Raw genomic sequence first — 14016 nt, 5'->3', positions numbered from 1 at the left:
CTGGGGAGTTCAAGATCAAAGCACTGGCAGATTCAGTGTCTGGTGAGGGCTTTCTTCTTGGAGTTTTGCAGATGGCTGCCTTCTTGCTGTGTCCTCACATGGCAGAGTGAGAGATTATCTCTCTTGTGCCTCTTCTTATAATGGCATGAATTCCACTCATGAGGGCTCCATTTTCATGACCTAGTGACTTCTTTAAAGGCTTCACCTCCAAATTGGGGATTTGGACTTCAGCATAAGAATTTTGAGGGGACACATTTGGTCCATACCAGGAACTCCGTAGACAACTTACAAAAAAGCGTTTTGATTGTAAACTTCTCAATGGCAGAGAGTTCACATGTCTTATGGTTCTCTAGCCCCTTCCATACATGACATTAATTGACAAATACTTGTTGATATTTTTATTTTGATTTGGCTTCAGTAGATATTATAGAGGTATCTTGGCTGTGGTTGCACATATAGTGCTAAACTATGGACCTGAAAGCTCCTGTTGCTTTACGTGCAGCTCTCTATAGTACTATCTGTTTAGAGTTCTATATAATTCTGAGTTCCTTCAGCTCAGGAGTTGGGACATTTGCATCACATTTTGGGAGGGCTTGCTTCTACATATAAAAGCACCACATTAGGCAACAGTAAAAGAGAACAGGCCAAAATCTTTCCCACTCTAAAATATGTGTATATCCTTATAACAGGGGCATTTGGATAGGAAAGATGAAGGGTCTTGCCTTCAGAGTGAGGTTGACTTTATAGAGGAGTGTCTTTCACTAAATTGAGAACCTATGTATCTCAGAGTTCTCTAGTGGTCCATTTGAAAGGTGCTGGGGCCTCCTTCTTCTTTAAAAAAAATTTTTTTTTTAACATTTATTTATTTTTGAGAGACAGAGAGAGGCAGAGTATAAACAGGGGAGGGGCAGAGAGAGAGGGAGACACAGAATTCGAAGCAGGCTGCAGACTCCGAGCTGTCAGCACATACCCCGATGCAAGGCCCAAACTCACAAACCACGAGATCGTGACCTGAGCCGAAGTTGGATGCTCAACCGTCTGAGCCACCCAGGCGCCCCCAGGGACCTCCTTCTTTTGTCCTCTGCTTATTGCTCTGAGTCATGCAGTTTTCCTAAAGAGATTGCATTTATATAGCAAAACATTTGCCTTCTTGGCAGTCTAATTTATGAAGTGTCTGTTGTGTGGACTGTTAGGGAATGACCATCACACCCTATTGCCCTAGTGTATGTAAACCACACAGACAGCTCTACACAGATTGCCCTATCTGCACACCATGCATTAAGGTGGCACAGTAGCTTGCTGTTTTAACACATTAGGAAGTATCATAAAATTGCAAGATTTAAAAAGCACTAGATGGAGTTAACAATTGCCTTAATCTATTAGGCTCTGTAGCCACTTCTGTTCAGCACATTTATTATGGTTGTCACTTTACCTGTTTCTGTCATATTGATGTACTCCCTTTCTTTTCAAAGTGCTTCCCAATATGCTTTAATATATGAATTCTGTTGCAGTAATCCTGTGAGGGAGACCAGAATTTTATCCCAATTTATTAAAGATGAAAAATGATTGCAAAATGGAAGTTGAAGGTGAGGGTATATGGAGAGAACAGGCAGAGGTTTTTGCCTGCAGATGCAGACAGGACTAGATCCTCAATTCTTGGTGATTAAGTTTATGGCAGTTCATTATATATACACAGGACATGGCTGCTGTTAATGACTGCATTGCTTGACTCTCTCCTCAGCTACATTTCTTTTCCTACCTGCCTTTGTTTCACTTGCTTCCTTAATGTGCTGCTTTGGTTCTATTCTTCCTTTTGTCCAGATTTGCCTTTAACTTTCTAGTGCAGGGGTGCCTGGGTGACTCTTTCTCTCCCTGACCCTCCCCCATTCTCATACACATGCATACTCTCTCAACTTAAATAAATAGACATAAAAAAAAAACATTTTATGCCACTCAGGCACCCCCTAGATATATTTTTAATGTTCCAACAAAACTTTATTATAGACAGTGAAATTTATTTTCATATAATTTTCACGCCACAAAAGTATTCTTCCATTGATTATTTTTTTCCTCAACCATTTAAAAATGTAAAAATCATTTTAGCATATAGGGCATACAAAAACAAAGTGGGTTTGATTTGGCACAGGGATTCTAATTTGCTGATCCATGAATTATTGGAAGGAATAAAGAAGCCAGAGATAATAACTATGTATAGAAATAAATGACTATACATATTTCCTTTCCTTCTCTTAATTTCTTTAAAAAAAAGATATATAACTTTAAAGTAAACATTATAGGGGTGCCTGGATGGTTCAGTCAGTTAAACATCTGTCTGACTCTTGATTTCAGTTCGGGTCATGATCTCACAGTCGTGAGACTGAGCCCTGCATCCGGCTCCACGCTGAGCATGGATCCTGTTTGGGATTCTCTCTCTCTACCTCTTTCTCTGTCCCTCCCCTGGTCATGCTGTCCTTTCTCCCTCTCAAGATAAATAAATCACCATAAAAAAAAATAAACAAAACTAAAGTAAAAATTATGACATTGTTTTGGTGTTTTAAAATATGTCGACAAATACTTTGATACTCCTACTTTCAGAAGGCCTGTGCTGTACTTAATGGTTTACTTCTTTTTTTTAAGTTGGGATTTTTTTGTGTGTGTAAATGTAACTTTATTTATTATTTTTTAGCAGTGTAATATTAGTTTCAGGTGTATAAACTCAACACCCAAAAAAACAAATAATGCAATTTAAAAAATGGGCAGAAGACATGAACAGACATTTCTCCAAAGATGTGTCTCCAACAAACATGAAAAGATGTTCATCATCACTTACTGTTAGGGAAATGCAAATCAAAAATCAAAACCACAATGAGATATCACCTCACACCTGTCAGAATGGCTAGAATCAACAACATAAGAAACAGGTGTTGAGGAGGATGGGTAGAAAAAAGAACCCCCCTGCACTGCATTCCTCATGCAGGAATGCAAACTGGTGCAGTCACTGTGGAAAACAGTATAGAGGTCTCTTAAGAAGTTAAAAATAGAACTACCCTATGATTCAGCAATCATACTACTGGGTATTTACTCAAAGAATACAAAAGCACTAATTCAAAGGGATACATGTACCCCAATGTTTACAGCAGCATTATTTACAATAGCCAAGATAGGGAAGCAGCCCAAGTGTCCATCGATAGCTGAATGGATAGAGAAGAAGTGGTATGTATATATACAATGAAATATTATTCAGCCATAAAAAAGTATGAAATCTTGTCATTTGCAATGACGTGGATGGAGCTAGAGAGTATAATGCTAAGTGAAATAAATCAGAGAAAGACAAATATCATATGATTTCACTCATGTAGAATTTAAGAAACAGGGGCGCCTGGGTGGCTTGGTCGGTTAAGTGTCTGACTTCGGCTCAGGTCATGATCTCACAGTCTGTGAGTTCGAGCCCCGCGTCGGGCTCTGTGCTGACAGCTCGGAGCCTGGAGCCTGTTTCAGATTCTGTGTCTCCCTCTCTCTCTGCCCCTCCCCTGTTCATGCTCTGTCTCTCTCTGTCTCAAAAATAAATAAACGTTAAAAAAAAAAATAAAAAAAAAAGAATTTAAGAAACAAAACAAATGAGCAAAGAGAAAGAGAAAGAGACAAACCAAGAGACAGACTCTTAACTATAGACAACAAACTGATGGTCACCAGAGGAGAGGGGTTTGCGGGGATGGGTTAAATAGGTGATGGGGATTAAGGAGTGCACTTGTTGGGATGAGCACCTGGTGATGTAAGGTAAGTTCCTTATATTTTGAAAATTTGAATTCCTTCTTTTTCTCTTTTTTTTTTTCAAAAAATTTTCTAAATGTTTATTTTTGAGACAGAGAGAAAGATAGAGTGTGAGTTGGGGAGGGGCAGAGAGGGAGACACAAAATCCAAAACAGGCTCCAGGCTCTGGGCCATCAGCACAGCGCCCTATGTGAGGCTTGAACCCACAAATGGCAAGATCATGAGCTGAGCTGAAGCCAGATGCTTAACTGACTGAGCCATGCAGGCGCTCCTGAATTCCTTATTTTTCACAAACAATGGCAACATTTTCTCCAAGTTGTCATGTGCCATTTAACTTTATTTGTATTTCTTTCAACAGAGAAAATTAAACAATATTTAAGTCAATTTATCAATCTCTTCCTTTTTGGATTTCTTTCAAATTGTCAGTCTCTCCTTTCTAATCCTAAAATTACTTATATATTTTCTTAGTATTTTTATGATTTACATTAAAAAATTTAGTCCATATCAATATGCTTCATATTGTTGTAGGATAGGAAATAGTGATCTAATTTTTCTTTTTTGTCCAAGTGGGTAGTCAGTTGTCCCAGTATTCTATTCTTTCCATTGGGAATTACACAATAGTGTTTATTTCTTTACACGTTTATACTTTGACCTATTTGTTTTTATTTATTTATTCCTTTGATCTATTATTTCACCTGTGCTACACTGTTGTAATTGCTACAACTTTGTCACATTTTTAATACCTGGGATGCAACCTTATTCATTACTTATTTCTTTAAAATGTTTTTTTAAATGTTTATTTTTGAGAGAGAGAGCGAGCGAGAGAGGGAGAGCACTAACAGGGGAGGCACAGAGAGAGATAGAGGAGTAGAAGATCTGAGGCCGGCTCTGTGCTGACAGCAGAAAGTCCAATGTGGGCTCGGACTCATGAGCCCTGAGATCATAACCTGAGCCCAAGTCATATGCTTACCCAACGGAGTTGCTCAGGTGCCCCTAAAGTATTCTTAAAAATGATACTTACACATAACCTCTTCCTTTATTTGAAAATGTCAAGAAAAAGCCAGAAAAATTGTTCAAACTACTGCCTTAAAACTTATGTTTTTTATGAAAGCTGACACTTCTTTCCCCTTTAATAATAATGGTAATTATACAGTAATAACAGGCAGGCCAATGGTAGTAGACAGCACAGTAACTTTGCAAACAGCTAGCCCTGGGCTGGAAACCCAGGACTTTGCCCTTAGTTGGCAAGTTAATTCACTTTTAAGAGTCTCAATTTATCCATTAGTAAAGATAGGAATAATAGTATCTTATCTATTGACAAGAGCAATAAAAGGATTAAATGGAGCATTGCTAACACAAGGCTTGTCCTGCTGTTAAAGAAGAAGGATCTATTGTTTGTAAACATTTTTATATATATCATCTCATTTGACTCACAAAACACTTGACTCACTGGCAATCAAGGTTTCTGTGGTATTGAATTACATGATGATTTAATAAGATATGATGATATAATGGCTACTAAATGGTGATCTTACAAAATAATAAGTTCTTTTTTTAACTTAAACACATCACTGAAACTTTTGCTACCTTCTTAGGTATGAAATCATTTTAAATAATGACTTAGGATGGCAAGATTTTTTACCTTTTCTACAATTTGATATATATAAATAAGAATACATGCACTATTAATGCACATATTTTTAGAAGCATATCTATTCTATAAAGCAAAGTTTGTTGTCTAACTTAACCAGTTTTATTGTGTTAATAGCAATTGGTTCCTATTACATGAAACATAATTTTTAATTTGAAAATTAATAAGAAATCCATTTTCTCCTTAGTTGAGTCAAGTCAGAGATTAAAGCTCCTATTAAATGAGTATTGGTATTCATAACAACTCTAGAGAAAATAAATACATAAACCAATATAATAACTAAGGTCATTAAAACTGTTTGGAATTATTGAGAAGTGAATTTGAATTTCTGATTATAGAGATTCAAGCTGTGTGACTTTGGGTAAGTTACCTAGCCGCTTGACCCTCAGCTTGTCATCTGTAAATTGGAATAATTGTATGTCTAGAAAAAAAGATTGTTTAAAGGTAAACAAAATAACTGTCATCAACATTTTAGCCCAGTACATGTTCACTAAATAGTTATTATTGCTGCTATTAACTGGTGAGTAGCAAAAATCATGCAGCCCCACTGGAAGGAAGAATTGAAAAGAACATAAAGAAATAATAATTGAAGTTTTAAAGTAGTAAATGTGCAGCAAATATAGTTGTATTCCAAGCAGATGATAACTTAAAAAAAAAATCATGCCTGTGTATACTAGGGTGGAGAGAAAGATTAGTTAAAAAGTCTTTTCAGTGTTATAATCATTACCACAAAGTGCTAGTAATGAGGATAATGAAAAACAAAGGCTCCAAAATTATTACAAAAAGATATATTCACAGATAGATAAGGCTGAGTCTAAACCAAGAGGACAGAGGTTTGGGATGCTATGAACTCAGAGAGCAATATCCTTTTTTGATTTACACACAAAAACCTTGTTTTATTTTGCACACAGATCTTCCTTACAACATTTGCAAAAGCGGTCACAAAAACTTGTTTAGGATATTGGGTTTCCTGGATCCTCTCCATGCTTTTCTTCCTGCAATTAAGCCTTATATGATCTGAGGATTTAGACCGAAGTAGAGAGAAGACTTTCTTCCTTTTGGCTTTTAAGAGGACATGTTCTGGAAATCTTGGGAGAATCTGGCAGATGCTACACAGTGAAGTCTGGGGTATGTATTTTTGGTACCCAAGAAACAAACATTCAGTGAATAAGGGTCTTAGAAGAACCATAGATGTCAGATAGTTGAAATCATCCAAACCTGCAGCAAAGATCCTAGTTTTTGTTTCTAGAGGGTCTGCTTTGTCTTAAAACAACTGACAAAATTTTTTGGCCCTGTGAACATGCAATTCTGTTCCTGAATTAGAGAGAGATGTTTTTGTTCATACAGCTTGGAAAAGCTTCCTGGTTCCTTTCAGAGTGTGTGAAGCACTAAATTCTGAAGGTCAGAGAAGTTGTGACACATTGTGGGTAAGCTCATCAGCGTCTTACTTCATAGTGAGTTCAGAAGGGTATGATGCAGGCAGTCCAGTAAGTGGTATTCATGATGCCCTGCTACAGAACATTTGGGTTTCCCTACAGGTGTAATCGTTATGAAGTGAGTCATTAGTCATCCCATTTTCTGGAAGAGTCAGAAGAGAAAAAGTTTGGAGTGAAATTGAATACAGTTTGTAATTTACTTTTGTCACTAATATGGGGGAAGGATGTTTGCATCAAGCTTGTTCACTGAAAAAGCCTACTGTAGTCTGGTTCTTATGCTAAGTAGTGGCTAGAAATGAATACAATGAGAATATAAGACTTTTTCAATCTGATTTACTATTATTTATAGTAGGAATTTATGAAGATGTTTTATGCAAACATGTCCTTTTATGTGGTTAAAAAAAGTCAGCGAGGGTAGGGGATGGGGATGGTGGAGGTACAGGGCAATGGGGACGTCTACATAACCATGGAAGAAAAAGTGAACATACAGGATGTGTAGGATGGGTAGCTAGGCCAGAAGGAAAGTAATAGAAATATCCTTACCCTAGGGAACTGAGTCTTGTCTGTGCCAGGTATTTGCTAATGTTGTGAAGCCATCTGCAAATTCAAATTCTCAGGAAATATACAAGACATATTCTTCCTGTTTAAATATAAAAACTCAACTTTTCAAGGGCTAAAACAATCTTTATTTATTTATTTTTAATATAGGAAATTTATTGTCAAATTGGTTTCCATACAACACCCAGTGCTCATCCCAAAAGATGCCCTCTTCAGTACCCATCACCTACCCTCCCCTCCCTCCCACCGCCCCATCAACCCTCAGTTTGTAAAACAATCTTTAAATCGAGTGTTGACTGAGGTTTCAAGGCTGGAAGCTTCAACAAAGACTGATGTGTCCAGTGAACAGGAAAAACAATTCAGGCAAGTATTAGTTTGACTTGTAGCTAGCATTCACCATTTCAGACCAAAAGTTATGTTTTCATGTCTTAAGGACAAATAGGATAAAAAGCAGTTAATACATCAGGGGTTGACATTCAAGGTCTTTGATCATTTTCAACAAATATTTCCAAACAGCCTCTGCTGGGTAGGTTGAGGCATAGCCCCAGAGTGATGCCTTCTGTCCCTCTGGCTCTCAGAGGACATAGGTGAAACCTACCACTGGGAAGATTTCCGTGGTTCCACTAGCTTTTTGAACTAGACATGATTCCAGTCTAGTCCAGTCTATGCCAGTCTAAGCTTCCATAACCTGGGAAGAAACGTTGTTGCCTGGGAATTCTTCTACTTTGTCCGGATGAAGGTTGTGTGGACAGGGTGGAGCTGTCTGAAGGAGTAAAATTCCTTTGTGTTACTGGTTAATTGGAAGTTCTAACTTTTGGGTCCCTTCTTCATCCCCTCCCTCTTCTCCCCTGTCGTTTGCAATTATATATAGGAGATCTGAAGGGTTCTCTCTCGCTCTTAACCTCAGTTGCCTTAGGAGAATGTAAAAATCTCTTTGGGAGAGAAACGGTGAGAGCAGGATAAAATTGGAAGGCTCCCCTCCCTTGGCCTGCCTTGCCCCAGTTCCCTCACTCTCCCTGCTCTTCCCCTTCTCCTCCCAGCAATGCTGGGTTAGTTGTGAGTCCATCCGATCTGCGGTGCAGGCCCCACGCCTCCTTTTAAGCCAGACTGACGCCTGCATTTGCTAAGAACTAGTATGTACTAGCCGCAGTTTAATACGGCCTCCTCAGCCAGGGCACCTCAGTGCTTGTCCGGTGGCTATGGGCCTGTCTAGCCCAGCAGTGCTACCTGATGCACTCCTCCTCCTTGCCGCTCCCCAGATACAAAGGCTCCGTGGAAGCAGCGTTAACACTCTGAGTTAGGATGCTCCTCGATGGTAACAGCAAATTACTACTCTCAGGGGGCACTTGGGGGCAGTTTTGGTCTTTGAGACATCAGTCGCTCCGTATTTGTCTCCACCCAATAGAAAGCAGAAAGAGCCTGTGCGCAGGAGGATTTGGCAAGGTTGGGGTGCAACTGCAGGGCTGAGCAGTTTGAGAGCCCAATCCTCAGCTTCTAGTTACTCCCCTTCCTCAGCGTTCCCGGAATCCCTTGGTTCAAGGGCCCAGGGCCAAAACTTTCGAGAATAGGAAAGCTTCTTTGCTCAAAGGACGCCAAACTGGCTTAATCAGAGATGGACAGTGGCAGCAGAAAGATCCGTGGAACCATCCTGTCCCGGGCTTGATTTCCCCCAGGCATCTGTGGGTTGGGCTGGGCAGTTCTTTAGATTGTGATGAGCAACACTTGGATTTTGGAAGCTTGATTTTCCTGAGGTCAGTGACCAAGAATCTTAAAATGAATTCTCTGCTTAATTTTTCACTTTCTTGAATGGGTTCAGGTCTCAAGGCCGTTAATTTTGGAGTGCTGAGCCTGAGTTCCGTGCTGAGTTAGGTCCTGAGTGCCTAAGCCGAGCAGAGTGAAAGCGGCCAAGCCCTTGTAAGCCAGGGCACAGTTCGGATTCTTGCGGATCACAGAGTCAGTACTTCCATCACCCTCCCCACAAAGTTAATGGTGTTTGTGGTTTTCCCTTTGATAGGCCATGAAGTCAACAATCTCCCCACATGGTGGCTCCCTTTACTAAAGTTGAGTAGTGAATTTGTACAAGGAGTCTTGGAAATTTTCAAATATTTCTACAGATTGAACTCATTTCAGAATTCGTGTGGGAGGGAAGAGTAAGGATTTTAATCGGATTCACCTTTGATGCGAAGCAAGACGGAAGACAGGGAAGTCACAGTCGGTAATAGCTTTGGGCGCTTTGGTAAAAAAGACGTCTCTGCTTCATTATCTGGTTGTGTTCCCCGCGGACTCTTTGTATGCGAATTTACTCCAGAGGCAGAGCTGAACATGGAACACATGCATGTAAGCACTCCAGCATAAATAGGCGAACATATGCAGTGGAGACAAAGAGATACATCCCCACGTTCATAGCTTTTTTGCAGGCAGGCAATCTGGAACATCCCCAGAAATAAACTAAGAAGAAGCAGTAGCTTCTGGCTATTCATGACCAAGAATAAGTAAAACTTAGTCTTCTTGAAGGAAATATTAAATCTTAAATAAGTAGGAAAGGCATTCAAAATGAGAAGTATTATAATTTTGTCTTTGAAAAAGCATGCAGGGCTAATATAGCTTATTTTAATGTTAGCTCCAAATTATAATAGGAAATATTCCCACTAAATTGCCATTTCCTCTAAATTTTGTTTAAGATCCAAATAATTAAAATGCACACTAATGGTTATTGATGAGTCTATTTCCTTTGAGCCATAAAAAGAAATAGACCTGATTTTCTCTTACTGGAGTAGAAATTTAGGAATCTTCTTAAATTGCTCAAGGGCTTGAAAGCCTCCATGTGGCTCTAGTCTTCCCTTATTGCTTTCCTCTTTCCACGTCATTTTCAGCTAAAAAAAAATTTAACGGTTCCCAGTGGAGGGATTCCCGTTAGAAACCCTCAGCTAGTGAACTTGTACTGGGAATCCTCGTACTTTCCAAGTCTGTCTGCATTTCTCCAAACAGAACTTAAGTTGTAAATAAGAGAAGAAAATATTTCTCACTCCCAAATTCTTAAAATTTCAATTTTTGTGGAAAATACAATTTCTCAATTCTAATCTTTAAAATAAGTAAGAGTCACAGAAAGTGTGAAGGTGTCCAAATAGGCCGTCTAGAGATCTAAAAGCCAGGACTAACAGGAAACAGAATGCTCTTTACTCAAATGTAGTCAGGGTCTGACTATTCTCAGCATTAAGAGCAATCATGGACACTGATGGAGGGGGGCATATCTGAACAGCGGGGAGACTTGGAAAATGAATTGCCACATTAATAGTATCAGTGCCAAATCTTCAGATTTAGAGGCTCTGGTGAAAAATTAAACCAATGGCAATTTTCAACGTTTCAATGACCAGAGTTCAGCACTCAGAGCTTGGACAGCTCCGCAGGCCGCGCTCCGGACACCGCTTTGACTCTAATCAATTTACTCCAAGCCAGACTGTTAACGACAGCCAGACTCATTAGCGATTTACTGAAAATCCTCCAAGACTTCCCTTTAAAAACAAAACGACTTCCACATTTAATTGTCTATCTAAAAGAACATACGCAAGAAATTAGGAGATCTAAATTAAATTTATTAATAGGAGAGCTTGAGGGTGCTTAATTCTAGAGGCCAGAGCTCTGATTGCTGAGGTTTGATGAAAAGTAAAGAGAAATCATAGAGACATAATTAAAAACATGACTTTTACCATCCTCGAAATTGTATGAATTCTTCACCCATCCTTGAGAAATGGGCAAAATTGAAAACCATCAAAATAATTGCACTTCTTAAAAATTGGATTGTATCAGTGAAAGGTGTTTATGAGAAGTCGATGACTCCGGATCTTATCATCCAAGAGGACAGCACAAAATAGTTAATATGTTCCTTGAGGGACTAGGATGCTGACGTCTTTTTCTGATACCCGATCATTACGTGACTGGAAAAAAAAAAAAAAAAAGGAAGTCATTCCATGAATAAAAATCGGAGCGCAACAGTGCAACAAAATATTCTGTACTTAAAGGCCATAGGCAGACAGATGTTGACAAGGAAGCCTCTTCTAAAACCACATTCAGATAGATTTCTGCTAACTGCACATATAAATAGGAGCAGAGGGCTGGTCACCTCAGTAACCACCGGCAGCAGCAGCAGAAGCCGCAGCTTCAGACGCAGCCAGAGGGACCTCAGAGTAGAGAAGGCGCTGCCGACTTGCACAACTGCCTGACCAGGCGGTTCCGACGGACGCCGGCTGAGACGCGGCCCTCCCTCTTCCTTCCTCCCCTTCGATTTTCCCTCTTTTCCTTAATCACTTACTTCTTTCTCCTGGTGGACTTAGGCCACTTTGTCCCCCACCCCCCACTTTAGCTCCTCGCCTCCTCTTTCTCCCTTATACATCTCTCTCCTCGCCCCCTTCTCTCCCTGTCACGCTTCCTCCTAGTTCCGTGCGTCTGCAAACTTTTGAACAGAATACTGGCCTCAGCAAACAAGTCCTCCAGCTCCTCCTGCTGCTGCTGCTCATTCCTGCGGCTCCTCAGACACTAACGCCAGACGGTGATGCCTCTTGGGTTGTGACTCCAGCGCAGAAACTTGGAGGAGCCCTTTGCCCGCCGTCCTACTTGGCAACAAAGCCTCTCCTAGCAGCGGTAAGAGTTGAATGGTGAGGGGAAAATATCTTCCCTAATCAAACGACTCCTTTGCTGATTCTTTGACCAGCATCAGGGTATGAGTTAGCTTTCCTTCGCACCAGGTCTGGCGAGTTATTGGGCCCCGGGTATATACATACATATTTTTTTCTAACTATAGAGAGAGGGAAGTGGCAGGGCGCGCGCGGGCTGTCTTGAAGCGGTATTCAACACTGGGAGCCGACCCCTCCCCCAGCTCGGGGAGTTTCTTGGGGCTGGAGGGCGAAAGACCAGGGGCTGTTTTGACAGCTGTGTGTCCTCTTTCCCCTCCTGCGCAGAATGACCATGTGTAGCGGAGCGAGGCTGGCCCTCCTGGTCTACGGGATAATAATGCACAGCAGCGTCTACTGCTCACCTGCCACCGCAGGACTCCAGTTCCCTGGAATCAGGTAGGTGCTTGCTGCCCGGGCTGAGCTGAGGCTTGGCTTCCCCCAACACTTCCTCGTGGTCTCCCTCCTGCAGTTCCGCGGTCCCAGCTACAATCATCTTCCCACCGGCTCCCAGTACGCCGCCGCTGTCAGCCCGGGTCGGACCGCAGGTCCCTGGCCGTGGCCCTGGCTCGGCGCGAGGGCCGGGCAGGCTCCAGTGCGGCTCCGCGCCCCTCCCCCAGACCGCCGCAGCCAAGGGGCCCGGGTTGAGCAAGGGAGCATCAGCCGGCTGGAGAAATCTCCCCTCCCCCAGCCCCGCCTGCGGGAGGGGGCAGGGCCGGGCCCCGAGCTTGACTTCTATTCCCTATTCTTAGCTTGAGTTAGGAGAAGTTCTGCTTTGGTGCCTGCAGCCAGGTTGGAGGGTAGAGCGTGAAGCTCCCGTGGACTTTGCTTTGTTACAGCGTGTTCTGGACTATCGGGGCGGGGTCTCCCTCTCTCTCCTCTGATCTCCCTTTCACTTCAATTCGAATTCTTTCCCCTGGAAGAGCTTTCTCTTAAGTGATACGTTTTACAGCTGCAATATGAGTCTCAGACTGTCTTGGGGAGGGAGAGTGTTGGCCGGGTATGGTTGAGGAAAAGCGATTTGAGAGAAGAAAGAACAAGAATGAGTCTGAAAGGAAGGGGGGAGAAACGGATGAAACGGATGCAAGGAAAGAGGAAGAGAAAGCCGGCAGGCAGGCAGGACCTGGACAACTTTGCCCGCCAGAGGCTGGAGTAACCGTGGCTTTCTTCTTAACCCCTGATTTCTAATCGGTTGACACTGATGAGTTCCTTACGCAGCCCCAAAGTCCCGGGGCAGTCAGCGGACCGTAGTAGCTCCCAGCGTCCTCGCCGCGCGGTGTACGCGGCTCCTTGCAGCCAGGAGCGCGCCTTCTGCCTGCAAAGCTGCTTCTCCGAGCCGCGCCCAAGAACGGTCGCCTTAGGGGCCACTGACCACTGATTTGGCCGGAGAAATGGGTTCTGGCTTCAATATAAGGATTCCAGCATTTGGGCACGGGATGGAAGTGGCCAGAAAGACCCGGGGACTCTGGGAAGCTGGGCCATATAGAGGAGGCACGTCGCCGAGGAAGGGCTGGGTGCGGGGCGGATGGAGACTTGTGCTTGCCTTGTCTTCACCAATCCGGGGACGGAGGAAAGGCGAGCAGATTAACGAAGTACGACTCTTACCCCTACTAGAGAGCGCCACTTGCTCTGGCCGCGTTCCGGGTCTTTCCAGCGGCTCAAAGCGAGGGGGTTACATATTTTAGCCCACCTCTCCCCGTCCTACATGAAGGACAGAGGTAGTAGGGAAGGGCGACTTCAAGACCGCGGCACTCCAATTGGCTCTTACCGCCGCCTCAACATCGCCAACAGATTCGCGCGAACTATTTATTTAGCAGACTTAAAAGCCCCATTTCACTCCCAGCAATTTTCAAAGTCCCGTGTGCCTGGCACTTTCCCTGGGCGCGAGGCACCAGAACGCGTGGCCATGCCACACAGAATGAGCCGCCGCCAA

At 42.4% G+C, this 14016-nt stretch overlaps 1 protein-coding gene and 1 long non-coding RNA gene across 5 annotated transcripts in view; one reads left to right on the top strand and one right to left on the bottom strand.

Annotated features, from left to right (window-relative positions):
• ADCYAP1 (adenylate cyclase activating polypeptide 1) overlaps positions 1–14016 on the top strand; it is a 73571-nt gene that overhangs the window by 54398 nt on the left and 5157 nt on the right. For 2 of the 3 annotated variants that reach the window (XM_045457418.1, XM_045457417.1), the window contains 3 exons: positions 6334–6550; positions 11850–12054; positions 12372–12482. In XM_045457418.1, the coding sequence (XP_045313374.1) occupies positions 12373–12482 (110 nt within the window). In that variant the 5' untranslated portion in view covers positions 6334–6550; positions 11850–12054; position 12372. Of the gene's footprint in view, positions 1–6333; positions 6551–11350; positions 12055–12371; positions 12483–14016 lie in introns of those variants that run through there. The other variant, XM_045457419.1, reaches the window with a different exon arrangement.
• Positions 7639–13486, bottom strand: LOC123587572. 2 transcript variants are annotated; one of them, XR_006707393.1, is made up of 3 exons: positions 12449–13474; positions 11124–11351; positions 7639–9732 (listed from the first exon to the last, which is right to left on the bottom strand). It is a non-coding gene; the product is annotated as an uncharacterized LOC123587572 (long non-coding RNA). The 2 variants fall into 2 exon arrangements; XR_006707392.1 differs by lacking the exon at positions 7639–9732 and having other exon boundaries at positions 10989–11351; positions 12449–13486.

The sequence above is a fragment of the Leopardus geoffroyi genome, chromosome D3 (assembly GCF_018350155.1).
Source record: "Leopardus geoffroyi isolate Oge1 chromosome D3, O.geoffroyi_Oge1_pat1.0, whole genome shotgun sequence".
In the NCBI taxonomy this organism is placed as follows: Eukaryota; Metazoa; Chordata; class Mammalia; order Carnivora; family Felidae; genus Leopardus; species Leopardus geoffroyi.
This window is presented reverse-complemented; position numbering and strand designations above follow the sequence as displayed.